Source organism: Lethenteron reissneri, chromosome 14 (genome assembly GCF_015708825.2).
Source record: "Lethenteron reissneri isolate LAM-NWPU_2019-01 chromosome 14, ASM1570882v1, whole genome shotgun sequence".
Lineage (NCBI taxonomy): Eukaryota > Metazoa > Chordata > Hyperoartia > Petromyzontiformes > Petromyzontidae > Lethenteron > Lethenteron reissneri.
The window spans coordinates 13,894,795-13,908,108 of NC_083792.1; the positions used below are offsets into that span (position 1 = coordinate 13,894,795).

Below are 13,314 nucleotides of genomic sequence, written 5' to 3' on the forward strand. Positions count from 1 at the left end.
GTTTTGATTGGCCTCTCAGGGGGTTGTTTCTCCATAGTTGGGGAGTGAATTGTTACAACCCTATTGGATATGTATTGGTGAGAATGTGTGTATACACAAGCCACAGAGATCCCATATATACGAGTAGCTGACAGAGGCTGTTTGGGAAAGTGCTCTCAGCGAGCACCTATTCAGTCTAACAATGTGCACCAAGGGGTAGTGTACCAGCACCATGCCCAGCCACCTTTGTCTCCCCTATGATGATGCTCACACACCACACGAGGTACTCGACAAAGGCTGAGTTAACTTTTAGGGACCCAGGACTGCTTCTGATAGCACTCACTACTGACCTTAGCCATGGCTGAGTAGACTGCACAGTGTATATATACACACTGTCTACACTGCACAGTATATATATACTGCACAGTGTACACAGTATATACATACTGTGCAGTGTACACGGTGTAGACTGCACAGAATGTATATATATATCAGCATATAGACATGCAAAGTCCAGGCAACGCTTCTCCCACAAGCCTTCAACCGACTGTGGGGCTCAGCGCGATCCGGGGGCACCGGTGAAGGCCGCACACTGCGGGAGATGGCGGCTGGCCAATACGACCCCATCCGCCTTTGTCTCCCGAGTGCTGATGTTTCCACACTGCAGCAAGTACGCAGTTAATGCCCAGTCGACCTAGGCGAGGCCCAGGACCAGTTAAGTTAATAGCACATGCACTAAGAACTGTATCACCGCTTCCCACAACATAGACAAAAGACAAAGATCCCCCGTATAGCCTGTGACAGACTGTTGGGGCAAGTGCTGTTTGCGAGCACCTATGAAGGCCGGCACGTCTACACGAGGGGGTCAGTGGCCAACACCTTTGTCTCCTAAGTGGCGAAGTCTACGCACCACACTAGGTACAAATTTGAGGCTGAGTTCACCTAAGGAAGGTGCAGAACCGGTTCAGATAACCGTTACTGGTGCTGGCCATGAGCGGGAATCGAACTCGTGTCGCCGGGTTCGTAGCGTAGTGCGCTAACCGCTGTATCACCACTCCTTACATTACAGACGGACACGCATACACACACATCAGCTGAGTGTAACATCAACATCAACAATTCAGCTACACTTATTCATATGACTTCATTTATCTTGGATTAAAATTAAACACGTGTTCAATTCTCACTTTTATTAGTTTTTCCTTAAACTTGCTTGTTACTTTTACTGCAGCCAACGAGTCACATTAGGACACTCAGCATTGGATGCGTTTTTTTAATTCAGATGGAATTCCGTAACAACAAAAAAATCCCCCTCTGCTTCTTTCATCCAACAAGCGCTCTGCATTGTTTCCATTCTCGTGGTCACCACTGACGACCCCCCCCCCATCATTGGCTAAAGAGCAGGGCCCTCAATGCTGGCATATGGTAATTGCCTTCGTACCTGAAGCCAAAAGTACAGGCGCCTAAATTCCGCACAGCGGGAGGTTCTGGAGACGTGAAACCCTTTCCATCTGTGGGGACCACCCCCTCTCTGGCCAACGTTACATTGAGGCTATGGGTAACTCCGCCTTACGTAATGCCATACCTCCTGCTGCCACGGAAATCCCACAAGAGCTGTTAGCGAGCACCTATTGAGGCCACTGTGCCTGGCCACACTTTTCTACCCCCCGCGGTGGTGATGTGAATACATTACACCAGGTCCTCATTTAAGTCTAGGTGAGGGCTTGCAACAGGAGTAAAATACTATTTGACACTGATGGATTGTGTGGCCAGAAATTGGACCCGGGTTTTTAGGACCGTAGCTTATTACTATCGGCTACCATCTACGATTGATATGCACGTGTACACGTACTCGCACGGCAATTTTAATGCACATGCATACATTGACACATACACAGTAACAAGAACAAAGACAAACATCTCCCAATAGCCTCATAGACTGCTGGGACAAGGGATGTTATTGAGCACCGATTTAGGTCAGCCACTGTGAATAAGGAGGTAGTGTGGCCAGCACCACGCCTTTGTCGCTTTGGTGCTGACTTTTACACACAGAATGTCGACACACTGCACCAGATACTAATTTAAAGTTGGTTCATATATCACTTGCCACTGATTTTAGCAATGGCTAGGAATCACACTCAGTGCAGTGTGTTAATCACCGTACCATCCGACATGTCAGCACACACATATACACCGACGCAAACACAGACCAAAGTTAACTGCTAATTATTGGCCTTTTGTTTGGAAGTTCAAATTTTTTGTCGACAACATTGTCTTCATTTTAAACTAGGCAAGACCTACAAGTCTGAGTAATTGCACAGTCTCATCGTGTTCTTAGTGTGTTCTATACAAACCCCTATCCCTACACAAACCCCTATCCCTATGCAAACCCCTATCCCTATGCAAACCCCTATCCCTATGCAAACCCCTATCCCTATGCAAAGCAAATCGGCGGAGCAGAAGTTTCAGTGCATTATTTGTGAGACGTCCATTCTTTTTCGATTGACATAAATGTGACGCATCGCGTGTAAATCTATCCACATTACTTCTTTTATTCACTCCGCACTTCGGGAAAGGAGCCTGTACAATGATAAGGGCTTTCAATGGAAATCCTCTTTTCCAATTTTAGGCTTTTTTTCAGCCTGACATGTCGACGACTTTAGCAGCAGATTCTTGCTTCAGGTTCACTGTCTTCATCTGCTAGTTATGTTTCATCCCCGTGCTCAATTTTGATGGTTCGGCCAAAATTAAGATGGAAATCTGATCCAAAGAGTAATGGTCGGCTTAGCATGCTATTTGAAGTGCATTGCATAGATATGTACGAAAGCATTTGGAATAAATGACATGGGGACTGGTGTTTGTATAGTGGCCCGGTGGTTTTGTCAAACTGCTTGGATTTCAGTAAAATACTCTGCTTTGGTTTTGAAGGCAAGCACAAAACTTGCATTAGTTGTGGCTCTTTGGGTGCTGTCACAACTCATGATTAGAATCAGCTGTTAAAATGGAGAATTTCAAAGATTACAAATGGCGCGTTTGGAATGTTGTGTTTTTCGTTATTTGATTTGAGGCACGGTGGCGCTCTCCAGTCATCAAGGATCAGTGGATCACATCGATTGTTAGACTACCAGACTATACATCTGTGTGAATCTCCTCCGATGAAATAAGAATGTGTGTCCATCACAGACTCATTTTCACCCATCGTTCAGTAAAGAGTTATGTACTTCACTCAGTTTGCTTCAATCGTTAGAGAGAAAGCTGCAATAACGCAGATGTTCATGACTACACGTTTGTGGGTGCTGGCATGGTTTAATGGTCAGCTCGCGAGACTTGAAGAGGCCACCAGTCCTATTTGACCTACCAAGCTGAGCAATTAGAACAAACGGGTGAGTTTCTACCCCCCCCCTCACCTCCTCTGTATACCCATCAGTACAAATGGTTATATCACACTTATTTGATTGGCTGGCTGTGTGTAGTGAGATACAGTATGGGTACTCCCACCCTCTTCCAAGACATCTGGCCAACATAGAGTATCCCTAAATACATGGGCGCTATGGTGGCGAGATGTTGCCTTCCTCGCCTGGTATACAGGAGGTCGTCGGTTCGATCCCGACCTTGACGCCTGTATATTTGGAGTTTGCACGTTCTCCCCGTGGTCAAGTGGATTTTTCTCCAGGTCTTCCGGTTTTTCCCTCCACATTTAGAAACACGCGTCTAATAGTATTTGGCTGCTATACATTTCCACACGATAAGCCGCATTGTTGAGCTACCATTTGTGGCCAGGTCGCTTCGGAAGAACAGTGATATAGCTCAGTGGGGCCTTGTCTTGTAAAATAAATAATAAAATACCCTTTCGAGGATGTCGCCAGAGCTCCCTCTAAGTGGGAGCTACTCTACGAACAGAGCTGCGTGAGCGAGCAATGGCAGAGCTGCATCTCGTTACGTTTTTTGCACCACTATTATTTCGCGATGCAAACTGCTCTGTTTTCCCCGGGTCGAAGCTCGTGGCAAAGTACCTGCTAAAAACATCCGCGCGTGCCGCTCCTTTCCTGGGGGACGGATAACGCGTTCGCCTCATTGTGTGGCGGACGGTGGGATATTTGTCAGAAAGATTTAGTTTACAGCAGCTTTCCCCAGTGAAATGCTTAGTGGAGGGGTCACTGCAAGGTTGTGTGCAGCCACCGCTCGGCATGGCCACGTAAACAAGCCACGGGCAGACGCGTTCACTGGGCTCTGTTTTTCTCGCTATTGCCGTGATATACAGCGCACCTGGGCACTTCTTCATGGATGCCGGTGTGACTGGAAAGCTGGATTTGCACCGTTCATTGTCCCCGAGGACGCGAAGCCGGCGGTACGGGTTATCTTCCGGCAGCGATGCGGATTTTCAAGGTTCAGTGAAACACACGTGACAAACGGCGAAGGATATTGTGCTCCTGCAAGCCGCAGGGACGCCGCCGTGGTGTAACGGTTAGCGCGCTAGACGTGTAAACCAAGAATTCGCTGGTTCTATTCCATATCCCGGCTTCACTGTCCATCCATCAGTATAAATGAGAATATCACAGTGAATCCGTCTGCAGGTGACATGTGGTGTGGTGACGTGTGGGGAACGTCCACTCCTACCAAGATGTCTGGCCAACGTGAAAAAGTAGGCCAACGTACCCACGGGAGCGGCTCTCTAAAGTTCTCCCGAACCTCATGGCGGTGCCCTGGGGTCACCATAGCACCCCGGCTCTCGCACAATGTCCGTGATGCAGTCATTCTTAGTCTCTTGATGGTCGTCGATGCGGCAATCGACTCCTCTCGACGAGCTGTACACGATGCACTATTAAGTTGCATTTTTCGATAGCGGATTTTTTTTATGCTGTTTGGCGTTCCGACATCGCAGAGTAGCACTGATGTCGGATTGATTGGTACCCCAGTCGCGGAGTGAAGTACACCCCTAGAAAAAATAGTGTCCCAGAAATAAAACATTTAATTGCCTCGGCCAGTTTGTGTTATTTGGTACCCGGGGTACCGCCACAAGGACTACTGTGCAAAGATGATTGTTGGTGCACTGGCCTCTGCTGCCCACTGCATAGCACCGTTACTCCTATAACAACCTGTTTGTGCACTTTACAACAAAAACTCGACACACTCGTCGGAGGAAAACAATTTATATTGTAGGCGACGGCCTTCTTCACAGTGCTTCGAGAAGCCAAAGGGGTAGAGTGACAAAGAGTTGGAGACATCACTTCATTTGTTTGTGTACATTTGTCACCCATCCAAGCAGTGTCCAGGCTCAGACTTACTTAGCTTTTGAGATCTGGGTGATTTGGCCAGAGATTATTTGTGTCCTTTTCGCCAGATGTAAATTCACATGTGTGTACTTCGCCACGTGAACCTCTCTAAACGAGCATTGTTTTTTTTAAAACAAGTGCTGCTTAAGAGGTCCCATGACAGTGGTGTCTTCAAATAACAACAACAAGATTCTATCGCTTATTGTCAATGCCATTATCATGGCACAAAGCCCCCTTTAACCTCCTTGCTCACTCCCAAGATCAGCTTGCATTGGCCCACTTTTTGGAATCTGCGTCGATGTTTACTCATTTCTGTTTTTCTCTGCTTCTCTTCCACACACGTGCAAAACACAACTTTTTAATATTACTGGAAACACTTTAGAATTATTTCTGGGAATAGATTAACCAGACTCTGCACGTAAAATGTAGAGAAAGAGAGGCACTTGGAGGAGACTAACTATTTCCAGTGCTTGAAACAGTTGGACTGGGTAACGAGCTGTGGAGCTACGTCATCATTACCGGCTGCGTAGATGTCATGTACATTTTCTGTGGATTTAACAGGCAAATTAAAATGGTTAAATGGCCCATCGATGGTAGCTTATATTTCGTTGAAACAAGTCAAAAGTTTGTTTCTCTTTTGTCAAACCAAAATAGGCAAGGTCCATGTTCATTGGGTGGTCCTGGATCAGTGTTGAACATTTTAGATTTCTATGACTTTACACGAAGTTTTACTAATTGTATTGCTCTTTGAGAGATGATGGACTGGATGGATCTGCATCATGAATTTGAACTCACAACCTTCAGATGTTGTGCATTCTCACTAGATGTCACTCAAACACATCTGGTAGCTATATGATTAAATAACAGAGGGTCTTTAAATAAATACATATTTATACCTGTGTGTTTTTTTCTGTTCCTTTGTCCATGAACATTATTACGCGGCGTGATCTCACCAGTGCGTGGATGTGTCTCCGGGCCCTCTGATTCCCCCCTCCCCCCACATTTAGAAACACACCTTTAGAGTATTTGGCCGCTATAAATTTCCACACGATAAGCCACTTTTTTAGTTATAATTTGTGGCCAGGTGGCTTCTGAACAATAAGTTAATACCTCAGTGGGCTTTACCTGGTAAAATAAAAATATTTTATAGTTTAAATAAAAATAGTGTAATCGTGTGCATATGATGATGGGCTCCCCAGACTATTGCTGTCCTTTACGATCTCACGATGCCATCATTCATTGCAGTCTTGCACAAGAACCATTCTCATCGCTCAATCTCTGTGGAGGGTATTCTCTTGGGCATATTCCGTCTTTGGCTACCACTCTGTTGTTAACCTTGACCATCAGCCACTGTCCTAATGCATGAAGTAGTTAATTTGCTAAATGGTTAGCTTTTTGGATGTTTTTATTTCTACCATATTTTTTTTCATAACAACATGAAGAAACATTTCATCTGTAGGCACCGACAGGGCGACAAACAAATTCGATGTGCGATGCAGTCGTAACAGCACTTTGTGGTCATCCATCAATTATACAACAAATTGAGTTGTCTTGCAGAAGGGAGGAAGGGACGGTTAGGTACAATAGGCGAAGTAATAATATTGAGAGGAATAAATTCCAGTGGATCTGCAAACGAAGTGTTTTCTTTCCAAATGCGCTTAAGGACTAAAAGCAACACCCATCTCAGTTGTAGGACTTCACGGGGATTGAGTTTTGTGCGTCTCGCGCTTGCACTCAGGTTCATGTGTACTATTTATTTATTTACTCGTTTAAGGCTCTTAAGAGGAAGAGCTTAAATCATAAAAGGAAAAGCCGTGATCAAAGAAATGTAAGAAAAATACGTGGATCATGGTCCATAATAAATATATCACCGTGCGATAAATATCAATGTTTGGTGACAGCATACAGTATTGAGCGTCGTTGTTTAACTCCATAACCATTAACAAAACTGAATAATAATAGTCTTTTGGCTTGTATGGTTCATAAACTTGTCAAATCAAATGGTAACAACTCATATAAAAGGTGGCTTCTAGGATGATTAACAACAGTATAATATTTTTCACACCTTTACTTAAAAACAACACGCTGGCTCAGTACAGTGTGTAATAGGTTCTCACATTCCATTGTTTGCATACAAAGTGGGGTGCAGTGGTGGTGCAGTGGTGAGCACGTGCTGTTATGAACATGGCAATCTGAGTTAAATTCCCAGCCAGGGCTAACATCAGTGGCAAATTACATCTGAACTGGTCCTGGGCTACTCCTTCTTCATAAACCTGCATAAACCTGCATGGACCTGCATGGACCTGCGTAGTGAAATAGGGTCAAATAACCCTGACGCCGAGCGTGGCATGGGGAGGCTCCCTCATCCAACGGTGGATTGACAAACGACCACTTTGCATGTACCCACACACATGCATGTACCCACACACATGCATTTACCCACACACATGCATGTACCTACACACATGCATGTATCTACCCACATGCATGTACCTACACACATGCATGTACCTATACACATATTAATGTATGTGTACTGCTGGGGAGTGGTGGTGTAGTGGTTAGCGCCCTGCGCTATGAACCAAACGCCTGAGTTTGATTCCCGCTCACAGCCGACACGAATGATAATTAACCGAACCGGTCCTGGGCCTCCCCTAGGTCGACTCAGCCTCAAATGAGTACCTGGTGCGATGCGTAAATATCGCCACTTTGAAACAAAGGCGGCCGGGCGTGGTGCTGGCCCCCCACCACCTCGTGTACCACAGTGCCGGCCTTCATAGGTGCCACTCGCTAACAGCACTCGCCCCAACAGTCTGTTAGGGGTACACGGTGGATCTTTGTCTTTGTCTCTTTGTGTACTTACATATACGTATGCACACATACATACCAAGTGCTGAATGATTTTTTGTTCCTCCATGAAGTTGTCATCTTTTGAAACCATACAAGCCATCAAGAACTGTCCCTCTCTCGCAATGCGTGAAGCTTGCTGGCTCCCCGGCCCATGCCACTGTGCTCTCGCCTGCGATGCACCGAGACGTTGGGTCGCACTGCCTGTGCACGTCAAGAGGTCCCCGCGAGTGTGGCTGTCTTCAAGACAAATCTAAAGGCTCATTCTTTCACGTTCGCTTTTCAGGGATGAATCACGTTTCATTGCACGATAATGTTACGTTGTTTCATTGCTTTAGTGTTTCAGCACATGTGATGAAATTGTAGTTTGCCATCTTTAAACAATTTAAACTTCGGTCTGCCAATCCGCTAACTGTGGCATGTATCAATGTATACTGCTCGTGGGGGATTTGATCAACTTGCACCATTGCTTCGTCTGCCACGCCAAGAGTTCGAATCGAATCAGCAGCCGCTGGATTCTTGAGAATACGTTATGATACTGTATTCTCATATGTTTGACATTGTTAACAACCTGTAGCTTTATCTGCACTGGAGGCGGCGGGTCTGTGACACGCTCACCATGAGCAATGCGCAAGACAATGCTCAGATCTGGGACGTGGTTTGACATTCCGCAGCGCCCAGGGGCTTCGCTTGAAACGTGACTTTCGCTCGCCACACTGACTCTTGCAACACACTTGAGCAATTCCCACCTTGCTAAGGAAACAGAGCATCAGCCCCGCCATGTATGTGTATACATATGCAAACACTGCATGGGTCTTTTCGAATGCTCCTCCGTCAAATGTATTTACACTTCAACATTACACACACACACATATATACTCAATGCAAGTGGGGCAATGCTGTTAGTAAACACCTATGATGGCTACAACTGCATAGAATAGGGTGGTGTGGCCCACACCGCCCGGCTGCTTTTGTATGCCTGGTTATGACGTTTACATACTGCAACACGCACTCATTTAAGCATTAGCTAATCTAAAAGAGGCCCATGACAACTTCCAATAGCACCTTGCCACTGATGTTATGTATCCTTGCCAGGAGGCAACCCCAGCTCATACAGCATTCAAGTGCAGTTTGCGAACCGCTGCTCTGGCGGTGACCAAATACACACTGACACCGACTATTTTTCGGGGGTCAGTTACACACGGATTTTAAGAAAAGGCTGATTTGTCTTTGCTGCTTATGATGAAAAGAAAGGTAGTCGATGTCGAAAGGTCATGCAGAAGTGTGATTTGAGATTGCAATCAACGCATGACAACATGTCACAATCCTCAGCAGTGATCTGTCCACTCCTGGAAGAAGTCCTCCTCGAGCCCTGAGCGTCCTGCAGGGTCGAGAGACACACAACTACTCCATGTAGCTCCTGCACACGAGACGTTCGAATTGCTCCATTTCCAAGGTGGATGTCCTCTTGGGCACGTGTTTCCTCCCTGTGCTTTCCTTTACTGTGATCGTTGATTTTCATCGACGGACCAGTTCAGTAAAACACTCGACACTGATTTTAGCCAATGCAGGGATATACACTCGTAGGGTTCATAGTGCAGAGCGCTCACTTCTTCTCCCTTCCTGTCCAGTTAGTATATCAACTAAACACGTTATGTAAACAGACAGGCAACAAAGCGTATGTCACATGCATGAAACTAAATACGCGTATTTGTTTGAGCACATTTCTTATAGTCCTCTTGTTAGTTCAGGTCAGATGAGGTCACCTTGACAGCAGTAGCACGCCTGGGCTAAACAGTGACATCGCCACTCACACTGTGTGTAGTGGCCTGACTTCACCCGACAGTTGTGTGTGTAAACACGCTGTCAGTGACCTGCTTGTCCTCACAGCTAATGTAATTTTCCTTTTCACGAGAGGTTAGCAGGTTCAGAGAGTGTTTGCTGCTTTGAGCAGGAAATTGTGCGTCACCACACATCCCCCCCCCACCAGCCCCTTGCACAATAGGAATGTCTCCACTTTAATCCTAGAAAGTGGCCTGGATGCGGTGCGGTGAGTCAAGCCACCGCGTGGCCCGCGGTTGTGAGCTCCAAGCTCGTGCACGGTTAACTGAGCCCATCGTTTCTCTGGGGTTGGTAAAATGAGTCCACCATCTGGAGGGTGGACCTCTTAGTCCGCGTCACCAAATGGTTCTCCCGTGGAGTAGCTGGGTTCCGAGTGAGCGTGCAACGAGCAGAGCAATTCATGGATTAAAACCATTGCCTCCGCCTACGATGCGTGCACCAAACCCTGCCCGTGAGACGTCACACACGAGATGTGTCTCCTGCTGACGCAATTCATATGCTGCTCTGCACCGTTATCGTCATCATAAGCCATGGTCAATCCACTGCTGGATGAAGGCATCCCCAAGGCGCCGTCACCTCTCATGATCCCGACACGGTAACAATCCGCCACCTGCTGATCTTACGTTAAAGATAATGGAGCAAACGGGACTGTACAGGCAGGAGAGTACGATAAGGACAATGCAAATTTAGTGCAAAAAATGTGCCGATAAAAAACTATTATTGAGCCGTATTGTGACAATTTATAAAAAAATCACCACATGCCCAGCCTTCTAATAAAGGAATATTGAATTCCAACCACAACTCATGCCTGCAACGTAGCATTTGTTTGACACTGACCTTTTGACCTTGGAATCCATAAGAATGTGTCTGTTTCGTCTAATTTACAGGAGTGATGTGTGACTAGTTGCTTGCTCGAGTTCATAAATTAATGCATAATTCAACTTTCTTGTAACAGAACATCCTGTCATGATGGATGGGGAAGTCTTGGAGTGTCCCCAAGGCTTCAGAAAGGAAAACTCAACTCACTGCAGAGGTAAACACTCACACGCCGGTCAAGTTTATGGTACACACGGAAATTCGTTTTTATTTTCACTCATTTCATCACAATTTGCACTCTCTCTCTGCCTGACATTTGTAACACACACACACCACGTTAAGAGCATGCTAAATACATGGATTTATGTGATCATTTACATGGGCTCTGTTACATGTGTGTGTCGTTGAATATTTCATTATTGCACGGTAAGTAACTAACTTGTGATCATTTGTTGTAGTTTCTATGGGTGCAAAAAATTAGTCTATTGGTTCATGAATACCCTTTTTCTAAACTGACAATACATGCCATGCACCGCGTGCACAACAATCAATATTCTTGATTCATATACATGATATGTAACTTTGTCACGTGACAATTCCAGCTGCTAGTAGACAATGCATTCGCTTCAACGTTAAACTTGACATCGATTCTTGAATGGAATCATCTCCCTGGATCGTGGTAATTGAGAGTAATTGGGATGGTGGCAGAGGGGGCCGAGGTGAATCGTCACACCCCCAGGAGTTGTCGTGGGTCCGATCCCGACCCTAACGCCTGTATATTTAGAGTTAATATCTTTTCTGGTTTTTCCCTCCACAATTAGAAACAATCGTTTCGAGTATTTGACTGCCAAAGGTTTCCACGTGATAAGCCACTTCTCTATGGCCAGGTCGCTTATGAAAAGAGCTACATAGCTCAGTGGGCCTTCCCTGGTAGAATAAAGATAGTAGAAGTAGTCGTCGTTGTTTTGGCCAGGTGACTTCAGCAGCAGAGCGAGCAGTGAACAATGTGAAGGCTACGAGATCCAGTCGTGGTTGGGGGTTGACTCAGCCCACCACCCCTCTGCGGTGAACAAAACGAGTCCCACTATGTGGAGATGTAAACTCCGGGTCCCATGGATAGACTTGCCTGCCGCACCCACCGTGATGAGACATTCACACCACTGGCTCAGGGCTGTACACGGGAGATGAGCCCTGCCTCAGTGTTCAATTGAGTAGGAAATCACGTTGACTCTGGGCTATTTAGGGTGAACACCGCTCACGCAACTGTGCCATTACCGAAATGTTGTTGTTATTTTTTTGTGTGGCCCCGACTAAGCTGCCCAATAAATTCAGCGTAATCGGCAATTGTCGGGTCAACAGCGATGAGTGGAACAAACAGACTCTCGGGCTATGAGATTCCCTTCAGAGGTACAGAGCATTTTAATTTACATCTCCACGTGGAGGCCAAAATCGTGAGAGTCCAGGGCAGCCGACTCAGTCACCTGACACGGGCACATTACCCCCTGAGCAGCCTGTCACCTCTCATTGACTCTTGAATGTATAAAATAATAAAATCAACAATGTTGCGGAGTGGAGCCAGAGGATGTATACACACTGTGGTGTAACGGGGTCAACCTTGATTAAGTGCAAAAATCAGATTTCAACTCAAGCTAGGGACACGTACAAATAAAAATATTGCGAGAGTTTCAGTGGGATCAGAAATGGAATGGCTGTTGACATTATGCAACGCGGGACAAGTTGCAGTATCTGGGACGTGCCTTCGTCGATGGGGGTGAGCTTCTTGGTAACAGCAAGAATCCATCTTCGTCACTCTACACACAGAAGCCCGTTTGTATTCGAGAGAGAAAGGTTAATGGCATAGCTTGAGTGTTTCTGTTTCAATCGCCAGGGGAGCTGAAAGGCAATATGATAAAAAAAACATGAGGTTTTTCTTAAGCTCCTATGACTTACTTTACACATGAAGGTTCTTCACGGATAAAACTGAGCGTGCGCTCGATTCAGCTTACAGGGAGAGAGATAAAGGTCCCTCGCTCGGATCAGTTGGAGCAATTTAGGCGTAAGCGGACACCGTGGGCGCGGAACGAGCTATGCTGATTGTTTTCGGCCACTGCTCGAGGCCGCGAACTCGTGCCCCACCTTGTCAATCCGATGGTGGTGGTGACGACGCGACACGAGCCGGGGCACAGCGTGGCTGGATCCAAGGAGCTGTTCACGCCAGACTCCACCATGCCCCCCCCCCGCCAACCCCTCCCGCCTGCTCCCTCCCATTAACCCCCCCCCCCCCCCCCCATTTCCTGCTGCCCCCAGCGTCTTACGCTGCCCCAATCCCTCCCCACCCTCTTCTCAATGTTGCACATGCGCTCGCTTGATGCAGTACAGTACCTCTAAAATACCTCACTGACATTCATTTGTATTCCCTCACACTTGGATAAAGCCAGAGTCAAAGTGTCAGCATCTCTCTTGAGTTATCTGCCTCAGCGTCAGGGCCTTCGTTCAACTTTCCTCCATGCTCTCTCCTATATTACACTTTTCAATTGTATTTATGCTGAACTTCTTT

At 46.4% G+C, this 13,314-nt stretch overlaps 1 protein-coding gene across 3 annotated transcripts in view; it reads left to right on the forward strand.

The window, feature by feature from the left end:
* LOC133342441 (latent-transforming growth factor beta-binding protein 1-like) overlaps positions 1–13,314 on the forward strand; it is a 131,459-nt gene that overhangs the window by 52,742 nt on the left and 65,403 nt on the right. For all 3 annotated transcript variants that reach the window (XM_061551632.1, XM_061551630.1, XM_061551633.1), the window contains one exon: positions 10,897–10,974. In XM_061551632.1, coding sequence (XP_061407616.1) covers positions 10,897–10,974 — 78 coding nt within the window. The remainder of the gene's footprint in view (positions 1–10,896; positions 10,975–13,314) is intronic.